Here is an 11,701-nt window from a genome sequence, read left to right as displayed (position 1 = left end):
TATCAAAAAATCGTCAGGGAGATAAAATCACGCCATCATACATCTGCGACATGTCTGTCCAAACTCACATTCAGTTTATACCTCTGTTAAATTCCTTTGAGCGTGGTTGGTGTCTGTCTTCAACATGGATGCTATCGTCTGTGTTATTGTCTAGATTCACTGAGAGGAGTTGGACACCAGGAGTTCTTGTATGCGTTGACGAGCAGAGGTTGGTGTTTGATGATTGGAGGACAACTCGTCCACAAAACCCAGACAACTTGTCCACGGATGAGAATCCAGAATTTTTTGGAGAAAATAAGTCCTGCACAATGTAGTTTTGCATATTATTTGTAGTTGATACATTATATATGTTTCGTATATCTAGTATACGTCCATATATATGTATTTAGTATGGTATCATATGGCTTTTTATTCTCGTTTAGAAGGGTCTTCTTTGCGCACATGATGCCCCCCCACCAAAACTTCAGCACTAACGTCCCAGCTCACTAATGACAGTCATATTTTAATCATGTTTATCATTTGAAAGTCGCTATCGGAAGACACTCTAGGTGACAAACTGAGCCCCGCACCTCCTTAACATGTCAGAAAGCAGCTTCCGACACCTTAACGAGCTCCAAAGCCGTCATCTGTGAAGTGGCATTTTAACTTTATTATTGTGTAAAATATATTGATATAGCTTATGTTTTTGTGTCAGACACAGTTAAAAATCCTTTCAAATGTGTTAAATACCAATCCTTCAAGTCAATAATGCTGAAAAAAAATTGTTCTGGACAAGATGTCCAGGTTGGCACTTTCGTGGACGAGTTGTCCGTGGATGAGTTGTCTGTGCATCGTGTTTGATCACTGAGTCACCCGTTTCCATGAAGTACTGTCTGCACATCCTGTCCACTTCTTCATCGTACACTCTGTATCATCAGTGCTGATGTGGTGAGTTACATCAGTCCTGAAGTTTGGTCTGGAAGTGAAAAAAGTTCCAAACTGAAAACATTGTGTGATTCTTCTGAGTATCATGGATCAAGTTAACACAACATTGGCACAATTTACACAAGTTTTCTAGAAGGGTTCATGTGCAGGGAGGAGATTTAATAAAAATGTATTGATGAAGGAGAAAACACAAAAAGGGAGGCAGAAGAAAGGGTGAACAGCGGGGTGGAGGAGGTAGGGAGGAGGTTAAAACATGGAGAAAGACGGGGCGGGGGGCAAATGAAAGAGGCCAGAATGTATCTGAAAGGGAATAGAAACAGCTTGGTGTCTTTCACAAGGAGACGGGAGGGGCTGGCGAGGAGGAACAAAACACACACACACACACACACACACACACAAACAGATCAGGTGATATTTGTTTCAGCGCGTTCGCCACAAAACAACGTTTTGAAAGCAATGGCCATGAACATAAAAATGTCAGAAATGCTGAAAACGATGTAGTTTGTTTTCTAATAAAACCACACTTTTGCAGACAAAAATACCCTGAAAACATGAACAATAGTACACAGACATGTGTATGGAAGACAAGGGAGTTGGATTGCTATCCCAGGTGACTCTCAACTATCAAACTACCAAGTCCCAGAAGAATACAGACGGGGAGTCATGACACTCCGGAGGCGCCCACGTTTGTTATCGTCCATCTTGAACATGTTACTGCCATGGTGCGCATGCACAGCAGCAGCTTTCCCTCTGTCAACACCAAGACGACACCCGAGCATTTCCAGAAAGTTGCGTTTGCTCCTGTTTCCAAGGAGACTGCATTGGTGCGTTTCCAAAAAGTTTCACTTTAGCAGTCGTTTGTCGTCTGTCCATACTGATGTCCATTTACTCGCCAATGATTACATTTATAGCGTATTGTTTTCCGTGTGTATGTTTTCATTACAAAAACAAACTAGAACTGGCTCTCACGAGAGCGCATACCTTCACTAAAACTACCTTTGTCACCATGGAAACCAATGGATGACAAGGTTATTTGATCCACCACAACATTCTTTCCACTACTTGTCATCATTGTTTGAATTGCTTCGTTATCACTGTTTGACACAAATGTACACACATTTTACAATATCTGTGTGCCCCCCCGACCTTTGACCCCCAACCACTAACCACCCTTGGATAAAGGAGAATCATCCCTGCAAATGTCATGCAATTTGAGCAAATGGTAACTACATAATTTTAAGAATTTCTGCCATTTCCATGTCAACTGACATTGTTTTCAAAACGTGAAACTTTTGTGAAATAAAAAAAATTATTCATTTTTCACTCTAAACATTGTGTGAACAGAGTCTCAGTCTGATGTAAAAATGTCTATGATGATAATTTTTTTAAACAATTATAATATAAACGATTAACTTTAAACACAAAAAGAAGAATGAATCAGGGAAATGTGTCTTTTTTATTGCACTCATTAAAATATAGGAAATATGAACTTTTTAAACCATTTTATATATCTTAGGACATTTGGGACAAAAAAAGTTAGTTAAATGTGACTTATTTGAACACATTGGCTGAACTTTTGAAATTGTAAAAGGTGTAACTTTTAACTTAAATCTGGTGTTAGTAAGGACACTCACACTTTTTTATGTTATGAAAAATGTGAAGCAGATGTTTCATCCATTTTAATAATGTACTTTTTACTTCTTTGAATTTTTTTTATTCAAATCAAAAGAAGGAAATCATAAAACATCTTTGGCCATTGAATGTAGTACAGGTGATTGAGACGATAACTTAGTCTCACGCTCAAGAACATTTTCCAATCATCTTTCCACTGTAATAGTTTAGTGGGACTGAAAAAAAATGCAGCACTACTGTTAAAAACTACATTAAAATAAAATATAATTCAGGACTTTAATAATGGCCCAATCTGATATCAGATGTGACTCCAGCCGAATGTAACGAGCTGATTAGTCATTATATGAACATTATAACGTCACAGCCACGTGCACATTGAGACAACACAAGCTCATTCCCAAGTAATTATCATATTAACAGGAACACTAAAGATGATGTGCGCAGCTATTGCCTGTGGCTATCAGCAACGAGAGCAATCAAACCTGTTTGTTTTCACTGAATAAATACTAATAGTGTTCTTGTAAAAGGATGTGCTTGGTGACTGTGAAACTGGTCAAACCTGCGGATATGAAGGAGAAACTGTTTTTTTTCCCCCTCAATCAAACGTTCAGCATATCAAAACATGTGCGGCGCAGATGGTACACACACACACACACACACACACACACACACACACACACACACACACACACACACACACACACACACACACACACACACACACACACACACACACCTTTTGTTTCGAAGCTGTTAATGGGAAATGCTGCGCGGCCCCGTGGATTCGTCGTAAAAGGGCGTGAAAAGGACGCCAGAGATCCGGCTGATTGATGTGAAGCGATGGCACAGTTTTCCACACCTCTGTGAGGAAGCACACGCCACCCCACCCCCAAGCTATATGCTCCCCCACCCCCCCACCCTCCCACGTCCTTACACAGAAAGGAATCTTGTATTTGCTGATAAACTTAAGAGTACAAGACACAAAAAAAGTTTTGCGTAAAGAATTTGATGAAAATATTGGTTACAGCCACTGTGAAAAAGAGCCAGAGGGGAGAAAGAGACAGCGACATATTGAAACACCAGCGCCCACACAAACAAGCCTCTTCACTCCGGTGAAGGCTGCACAGACAGAAATAGCCACCAGAGCTGTTGTCTGATCACGATATAACCGAGCGGTGTTCTGCAGCTGCCTTCATTTCACAAAAGTTACACAGAAGCACTCCACAGCTCACTAGATAATAACAACAATAACAACAACAACAATAATAATAATAGTAATTGTAATAGTAGTAGTAGTAGTAATAATAATAATAATAATAATAATAATAATAATAATAATAATAATAATAATAATAATAATAATAATAATAATTTTGTTGTTTAGGTTTTGTGCCAAACCGTTGTGCTTAATGTGCACCAGGGCGTAAAAAACCGTATGATTAATATGTAATGTAGAACGCGTAAACGCGCGCCACACTGAAAGTGTAAAGTCGTGAGTGACACGGACCTGCTGCCACGGCTTCTGGATAAAGCTCAGCGGGGCACGCAGCTCACACGCGTTCTGCAGATTGTGGATTTGACCATAAAAGTTGCTCATTCAGCATTTCATTCGCATGTGATTCGGTACAGTGAAGGATAAAATGCGCATCCAGCGCGCGCTCCCCGCGCACTGACGTGTTGCAATACAGAACATTATGGGCTTGGATTATTATCGTGGAGCTCGGATCTCTCAGTCTGAGTTAAGGCCACACTCCTCCTCTCTCCCCTCCCTCTCTTCCTTCCTTCTCCCTGCAGTTCTTATGTTTGTTTGCACTCACTTGATCCGGAGCGGAAATTCCTCTCCGTTTTTGTGAATGACAAACTCATTAACAATTCATCAACACTGGGCCTGCTCCATCCGGCCCCCGTTTCCAGGGCGACCGCCGCTCCGGCTCTTCCGATTGGCCGGCCGGCGCGACGTATCCGACGGAACGCCTCCTGTTGGTAGCCATTCAGCTGCTCGGCGCCGCAGAGAGAACAAACACAGGCGAGAGGGTGAGAGAGAGAGGAAGAGAGAGAGAGAGAGAGAGAGGAAAAGGGAAGAGACTGTCTGCAGAGCCTCGATTCATAGCGCATACGAGAAGGAGAGGGAGAACAAGAAGCGGGGAGACAAGCTGCGTCCGCGCGCACAAACAAACGAAACGGATACAACAATCCCCGCGTGTTTCATCCAGCATCCACCGACAGAGAGGTGGACGCTCCGTGCACCCGTGGAGTTATATAAGAGGAAGCAGCAGCAGCCGCCGCGTCGCAGGCCCGCTGTGACTCATTGAGAAATATCTCGCTCTCTCTAACCAGACGCATGAATGAGCGCCAGTGGAAGAAATCTGTGAAGGGAACCGGCGTATTTATTAATGCACGTTTGTCCCGAAGCGCACGGACACCGTTGGGCATATTAATGATTCATTTTTTAACCTGATTACTATTTGTTTTTGAGGGGTTTTTTTGCGCTCTGTGCCACTGACGGCCCTCGAGAGTGCACTTGAAAAAGAGAGATTTCTCATTTTGTGGAATCTCCCCACCGCTCTGTCCGCCCCACCATCTCCAAAGCTCGCTCGGTTCCTCCTCTGCTTCATAAATGCTCGACAAGCTCAAGCCCGTCGTCCAGCTCGACTCGGTAATGGCGATCAGCAAGACGGTGAACTGGCTCCGGGAGCAGCTGGAGACGCGCAGGGACGGCCTGCTGGTGATGGACTGCCGGGCCCAGGAGCTCTACGACTCGTCGCACGTCGAAACGGCCATCAACGTGGCCATCCCGAGCCTCATGCTCCGCCGGCTCAAGAAGGGCAACCTGCCCGTGCGCTCCCTGCTCTCCGACGGGGAGGACCGCGAGCGCTTCGTGCGGAGGTGCAAGACGGACACCATCGTGCTGTACGACGAGTACAGCCGCGAGTGGAACGAGAACGTGGACGGCGGCTCCGTGTTGGGTTTACTGCTGAGGAAGATGAAGGATGAAGGTTACAAGGCCTACTACCTGGAGGGTGAGTGCGCTTCATTCACTTTTTTTTTTCTTCTTCCTCCGCTCCGGCTTCATTCATGCCCGCAAATGTTTGCGCAAAGTCTGAAATGCATTTAAACACACCTTGCATGAAACTTCCTCCTGTTACGGCTCATAAATAGAAGGTGATCGCATGAGGATTGCGGTCTCTCATATTAAAGACATCATAAAAAGTCATTGGATTTGCTGAGTTTACGTGAAGTGTTCGATGCGTAAAATCCGATGCGTAAATTGTGTGACCTGAGCCTGGTATTAATTTCTGACTGTTCGCTATTCTCCAGGTGGCTTCAGTAAATTCCAGGCAGAGTATCCAGCCCTGTGTGAGACCAACCTGGACGGCTCCTCCAACAGCAGCTCCCCCACCGCCCAGGTGCTGGGCCTCGGCGGGCTGCGGATCAGCTCCGACTCCTCAGACATCGAGTCGGACATCGACCGGGACCCGAGCAGCGCCACCGACTCGGACGGCAGCCCGCTGTCGAACCCGCAGCCCTCCTTCCCGGTGGAGATCCTGCCGCACCTCTACCTGGGCTGCGCCAAGGACTCCACCAACCTCGACGTGCTGGAGGAGTACGGCATCAAGTACATCCTCAACGTGACTCCCAACCTGCCCAACCTCTTCGAGAACGCAGGAGAGTTCAAGTACAAGCAGATCCCCATCTCAGACCACTGGAGCCAAAACCTGTCACAGTTCTTCCCGGAGGCCATCAGCTTCATCGGTAAGTTGAACCAGACAGACTTGCTGCATTGTGTGGACCGGGGTCAGCTGGTGCATTGGCTTGTTCACAACCTCATGTAATTGAAGACTGTATGTAAAGCTTAGTCACATTATTATTTATTAAGATGCAAGCATGAATGTAGACGCTTTCACAAAAGAATGCCAGTCACTCCAGCGCCACCCCGACCCTTCACCCTGTTGTTTATACCATGCAGGGGAGGTGAACCGGATAGTTGGGCGCTTAATCATATTACCGCGATATGTCTTATCACTGTCAGGAAGTTCCTCGCTTCTTATTGTGCAATTGAGATTAGATGAGGCGTCCCTGGCTCTGCCGTTATCAGTCAATCGGGCAGGGACACGCTGAGCGGGCAGATTAAGGCCATTGTGTTGGAGGCAGAACACAAGTCTGCCTCTAATGGCGCACAGCCTCAAAATGTACTGTGTACAAATGATTTGACTTCAATGGAAGACATCCTGGCCTATCTCTTGTCCCAGGGCTTGTGTAATTGCAGCACAAAGGGCGATGTTGAAACATGAGAATGAGGGAAGGGGGGGAGGGGGGCGAGAGGGGAGGGTGGTCATTTGAGAGCAACAGGAAGGAAGTAGCATTGAAAGTAATCTAGGACATGGCACCCCCCCCACCCCCTCCTTTTCTTCCTCCCTGCACATTACAAAAGGAGCCATTTACAGGCCCTGTTGACATCCTGCTCGCCTTGACAGCGTGCCCTCATGACTCCTACATTTACACGCCCAAATGGCACCATTGTCAAAGTAACCCTGGCGAGCGGAAGAATGGTTTAATAGACCGTAATAGTCAATTTCCCAGCCGGCTAGTCGCCCCCCCAAAAAAAAAAACAACAACAACAAAGAATGTGGACTGTGTTCATGTGCAGTACTGTCACAGACTCTGTGTTTGTTGACTGACACGCCTGGGAGACGGTCGGGATAATAAGTTGCACTGCCCCCCCCCCCCCCCCCCCCCCGGATCTTCTCAAACTTCCAATGCAGCTTGACTTGAACATTACAGGCTTTAAATTATTGATTAGTTAACTCTGAATGGCCAAACATGACACAGATGCTGCTTTAAACTTTTTTTTTTTAAATGTGAGGAATTGACCTTTTGCCCTGTTTATTACTGCTGCTGCAGTCAAGTCAACCAGAGAGGATGTAGACACTTCCTCTCTGCAAACTATGACCACTTTGCATGTTAAAGATCAGGATCAGACTTATATGACACATTTTAAGCCCAGAACAGTTTTTTGGACAAAGTCCTTGCTTTCTGGAGACTGAAGTGCTCAGCTGATTGAATTGTTTTGGGTTTTGTACTTTAGATGAAACCAGGTTAATAACATTCTCAACATTTTTTTGTCTCCTCGCAGACGAAGCTCGGGGTCAGAAGTGCGGCGTCCTGGTCCACTGCCTGGCCGGCATCAGCCGGTCCGTCACGGTGACGGTGGCGTACCTGATGCAGAAGCTCAACCTGTCCATGAACGACGCCTACGACATCGTCAAGATGAAGAAGTCCAACATCTCGCCCAACTTCAACTTCATGGGCCAGCTCCTGGACTTTGAGCGCACGCTGGGCCTGAAGAGCCCGTGCGACAACCGCATGGCGCCGCCGAGCCAGCAGCTGTACTTCACCACCCCGACCAACCACAACGTCTTCCAGCTGGACCCTCTGGAGTCCACGTGAGGTCGGCCCTCGCCGGTGCACACTCACCTTGCCTGAGGAGGGGTTTGGTTCCTCCTTTTGGAAAAAGCTGCAAAAAGTTTCTTCTTTTTTCCCTCCCGTCGCCCGCTCTGGACGTTATTGATACAGCTGGTTGGAGGCGACAGCTGCCGAGCGCGGTTACCGCAGGGCCGAAGCTGCCTGGCCAAGTCGCAGCTGCTGTTGACTAAATGGAGAGAGAGAGAGAGAGAGACGGTTAAAGAGACAGACAGACAAAAGAAAGAGAATCATTTGAAGTTTCTACAGTCATACTTTGCTGTCGGACTCCCGAGGTCTTTTTTATCTCTCTTTTTTTTTTTTTGTTTGTTTGTTTGTTTTGTCGTTGTATCCGAGGAAACTTGGAAAAGTGTTGGGACAGCTGTACGTTCCTAGGCTGGTGTGCCAAAGAGACATGATTGTTCAAACTGGACAGAAAAGTGAAACCCTTTTTGTATGTTGGTTTTGGGGGTCTAGCACTGGTTTCCCCCCCCAAGACGTCAGGGTGCGTTGTCTCCTTTATCTTCTGTGAAGAGTTGCCTGCGTGGGGTCGAAACACCCCGGGTTTAGAAGGCACACTATCTACTGGACTCGATTTTACATTTACGGAGTCTTTTCAAAACCTTTATACATTGTGTATATATATCTTAATATAAGAAGCCTTGCTATAGTATACCCTTTGGAACAAGTGGGTACTGAAGATTCTCTGTTTCATATTCTACTTTTATGTAAGAAAACAAGCTGCATATTGATCAGTATGTTTAAGTTGATTATGCCAAAAATTGACTAGGCTTTCCAAGATTCGTGCAAAAAAAATGTGTACATGTGTAATATATTCCATTATTGCTTTATGTGTGAACTAAAGCCTACTGGCCTTGTTTTTGCACCTGCCCTCTCACAAATCAAAACCAACTTTCTTGTTTGCCTTACTTTTGTGCTCAGGAAGGATTCGTATTAGCCTTCAGAGAATTTCCTATTTTTCTCACAGCATTTTTTTTTGTTGTTTTTGTTTATTTTGCACAAGAAGCCAACCAAACCCTCATTGCCATTTTAATTTGACTGAAGATAGCTCAAGCACTCAGATCAACGTTGGGTTGCGAGATCTCTGAAGGTTAATGGGAATGTTCCTGAGCTGTGCACAAGGGTTGAAAATCTCTGACGTGTGGACAAAAGCAGGGGGCTTCTGCTCGCCTCGCCTCTTCAGGGAAAAACTCTGTGAAATGCAGTTTTTATTTGTCAAGACGAGACAAAACTAGAGCCCGGAGCTTCGGGGAGGGGTCGTGTCGTAGACCCCTCAGTAGAGAAGGCCTCTTTCCAGAGGACGCCACCTCGGTGACCTCTGCCCGCTCCCCCTCCTCCACACTCCTCTCTTACGAATGTAAAGAAAAGATAAGTTATTAATAAATTGCTATTTTGTTTACACTCCCTGCTTCCTCTGCCTGTTTGTTCATTGACACGCTTGTTGGCGTTTTCGTCTGTGTCCGCGGTAACACATTTGCACAAGTGTCTCCTCGCCGGCGGTGCCGTTGGGCTGTTCGCCGTGAGGCCGAGTCACGGCAAGAAGAGACACGCTGTGAATCACGGGGCGGCTCGCCGAGGTTTCCATTAACCGCGCCGCTCACCGCCCCACGCTTTGCTTTCCAGTTCGGAGCCGGCTCGTCCTGTCACGTGACGCTTCCGGCACGCTCCGTCCTCCAGGGCAATCATAAACCTGCAAAGAGTCACTCAACGAGAGCACAGTGATATCTGGCAGCGCTGTAAACAGCTCGACCGGTTTTTCCAGGTGCTGGTCTTCAAGCGAGGGCTTCGGGTTCAAACAAACACTCCCGGAGCTCTGTTCTGAAGGCGGGGCCTGCGCGTGCATCCATCAAAGAGAACAGAAAGTACCGAGGCGGTGGAGCGATTTGATGGTGAGAACAGCAGCGTGTACCTGCTAAAATCTGAGAGGCTCAGGAGAAGACGGCTCCTCTCTGGAGTTCTATGTTCCCACACGGGAAACTTGTTTCAACCTCGTTTGACAGTCAACAAAAATCCAACACCGGCTGATCAACACCGTGACAGTGTGTGTGAGTTAAACGTCAACGACACATTCAGGTTATAAAAAAAAGATGCGTGTGTGTGTGAGAGAGAGACAAATAGCTCAGTTGTGCTTGAACATGATTGTTTTGCCAGCCCAGAGCGTTTCAGCTTGACTAATTTGCATTTTCGTATACGTTGCCACACGCATGCTCCCCCTGTGGGATTTCACTGGGTGCTCAATCTGAGGCTGATCCTAAATTCACCACAAGTATGTGTGCAACAACAAATGACAACCTTTCAAGTGAAAACCTATTGTCTTTGTGTTTTCGTTTCAGAAAAGCTTTGCACTCGCACTGCATCGTTCTGAAAACAACATCCGTCTACATTAAAATAGCGGAAACTCTGAAAAATGATGTATTTGGCATAGCAGGCCACCAGTTGGTGCTGTTGGTTATTTTCTGTGAAGAAATCACAAACACATGAGTGCCGACAACAATACGTTATAAGCGTTTAACAATAGAGACGGACGATGAAGTTGAGTGTCTTTTAATGGGTGAATATCAACTTTATCCAGGAGATGGTGTAGTTCATGAGCGGTTTGTTGATGGAGGACTGTGCAGGACGCCATTGTTTTATATTGTCCAACGACAGTAGCTACACATGTGCAGAAGAACTATTCACTGTGGCCTTGGTGTGCGGGCGCAGTAACAGCATTTCAGGATCACACTGTTGTGAATGAGAGAAAATGATGCTAGTGTCAAATTACTACACTTCGATAGCAAAAGCAGATATCACCCATCATGGATTTTTTTTTTTAATGTGATCATCCGTTCAAGTGACATCGGAAGCTGATAAAGGGTTGACGTTGGTGTCAAATTACGAGAGGGCTTCGCTTCTTATATAAAACCTTCTTTAAATCCTCATCTTTACTAAAAGTAGCCAATGTGAACAAGTACTACAACATTTTGTGGAACATTTTATCTTAAATATTTCATTAATGTGACATAAGAGGATGAAAAAAAACTGAACAAATCTTGAGTTGCCTGGACAGAACATTCTACATACAGACGATCGGAGGCTCTGATTTATTAAGAAACAAAGCAAACGAAGAGATCACACCAATTAGCAATGTGATATGTGACGTCCAAGAATACTATGGACCTGAAATGTCTCTTTTCATGGCCGTCTTTTCAGGTTTTGGACTGTAAAAAGGAGTCTGGCATGCAGCTGCACAAAGTGAGTGAATCATTGGCTACGTAACAAAGGGCTGAACCTGCACACTCATTTCCTGACGCAAATGATTTATAAAAAGACTTCCATTTTCAGGAGGTGCTGGCTCTCTTCCATTTGCCTACTTCCCAAAGCAGGTGACCCCCCTCGCCCCCTCCGCCAATAATTAATAATACGTCTCCTCCAATCCAACAGAAACACATGCACAGTAAGCATTCTCGGCCTTGTTTCACGATCACTAACTAAAAAATTTGTATCTAATGGCAACATCATAGAAAAAGACAGTTCTCATCTTCATTTGTGTAAACAGAACTGTATATATGCATACTGAGCTTTACACGCCTACATCAACTATTGTACTCATTTACACCAAATCAAGGTCTTGAGCTAATAGTTAGACAGTCATTCATTCATTTCCTGGGTTTACAGGGTCTTG

General features: G+C 45.4%; 1 protein-coding gene across 1 annotated transcript; it reads left to right on the top strand.

Annotated features, from left to right (window-relative positions):
* The first annotated feature begins 4,594 nt into the window (after positions 1-4,594).
* Positions 4,595-9,392, top strand: dusp6 (dual specificity phosphatase 6). Its single transcript, XM_080505447.1, has 3 exons — positions 4,595-5,576; positions 5,875-6,309; positions 7,691-9,392. The coding sequence occupies exons 1-3, from the start codon at positions 5,174-5,176 to the stop codon at positions 8,002-8,004; spliced, it is 1,152 nt and encodes a 383-aa protein (XP_080361573.1). The 5' UTR covers positions 4,595-5,173; the 3' UTR covers positions 8,005-9,392.
* Positions 9,393-11,701: the final 2,309 nt, after the last annotated feature.

This window comes from Blennius ocellaris (assembly GCF_963422515.1).
Source record: "Blennius ocellaris genome assembly, chromosome: 11".
Lineage (NCBI taxonomy): Eukaryota > Metazoa > Chordata > Actinopteri > Blenniiformes > Blenniidae > Blennius > Blennius ocellaris.
The sequence above is the reverse complement of the archived record's forward strand: the minus strand, read 5'-3'. Positions and strand labels throughout refer to the sequence as shown.

Bases quoted from the DNA above. Each gene is read 5' to 3' on its own strand.
- dusp6 (XM_080505447.1), top strand. From the start codon at position 5,174: ATGCTCGACAAGCTCAAGCCCGTCGTCCAGCTCGACTCGGTAATGGCG. The intron at 5,577-5,874 runs GTGAGTGCGCTT...GCTATTCTCCAG, and splicing joins CAAGGCCTACTACCTGGAGG to GTGGCTTCAGTAAATTCCAG. The intron at 6,310-7,690 runs GTAAGTTGAACC...GTCTCCTCGCAG, and splicing joins GGAGGCCATCAGCTTCATCG to ACGAAGCTCGGGGTCAGAAG.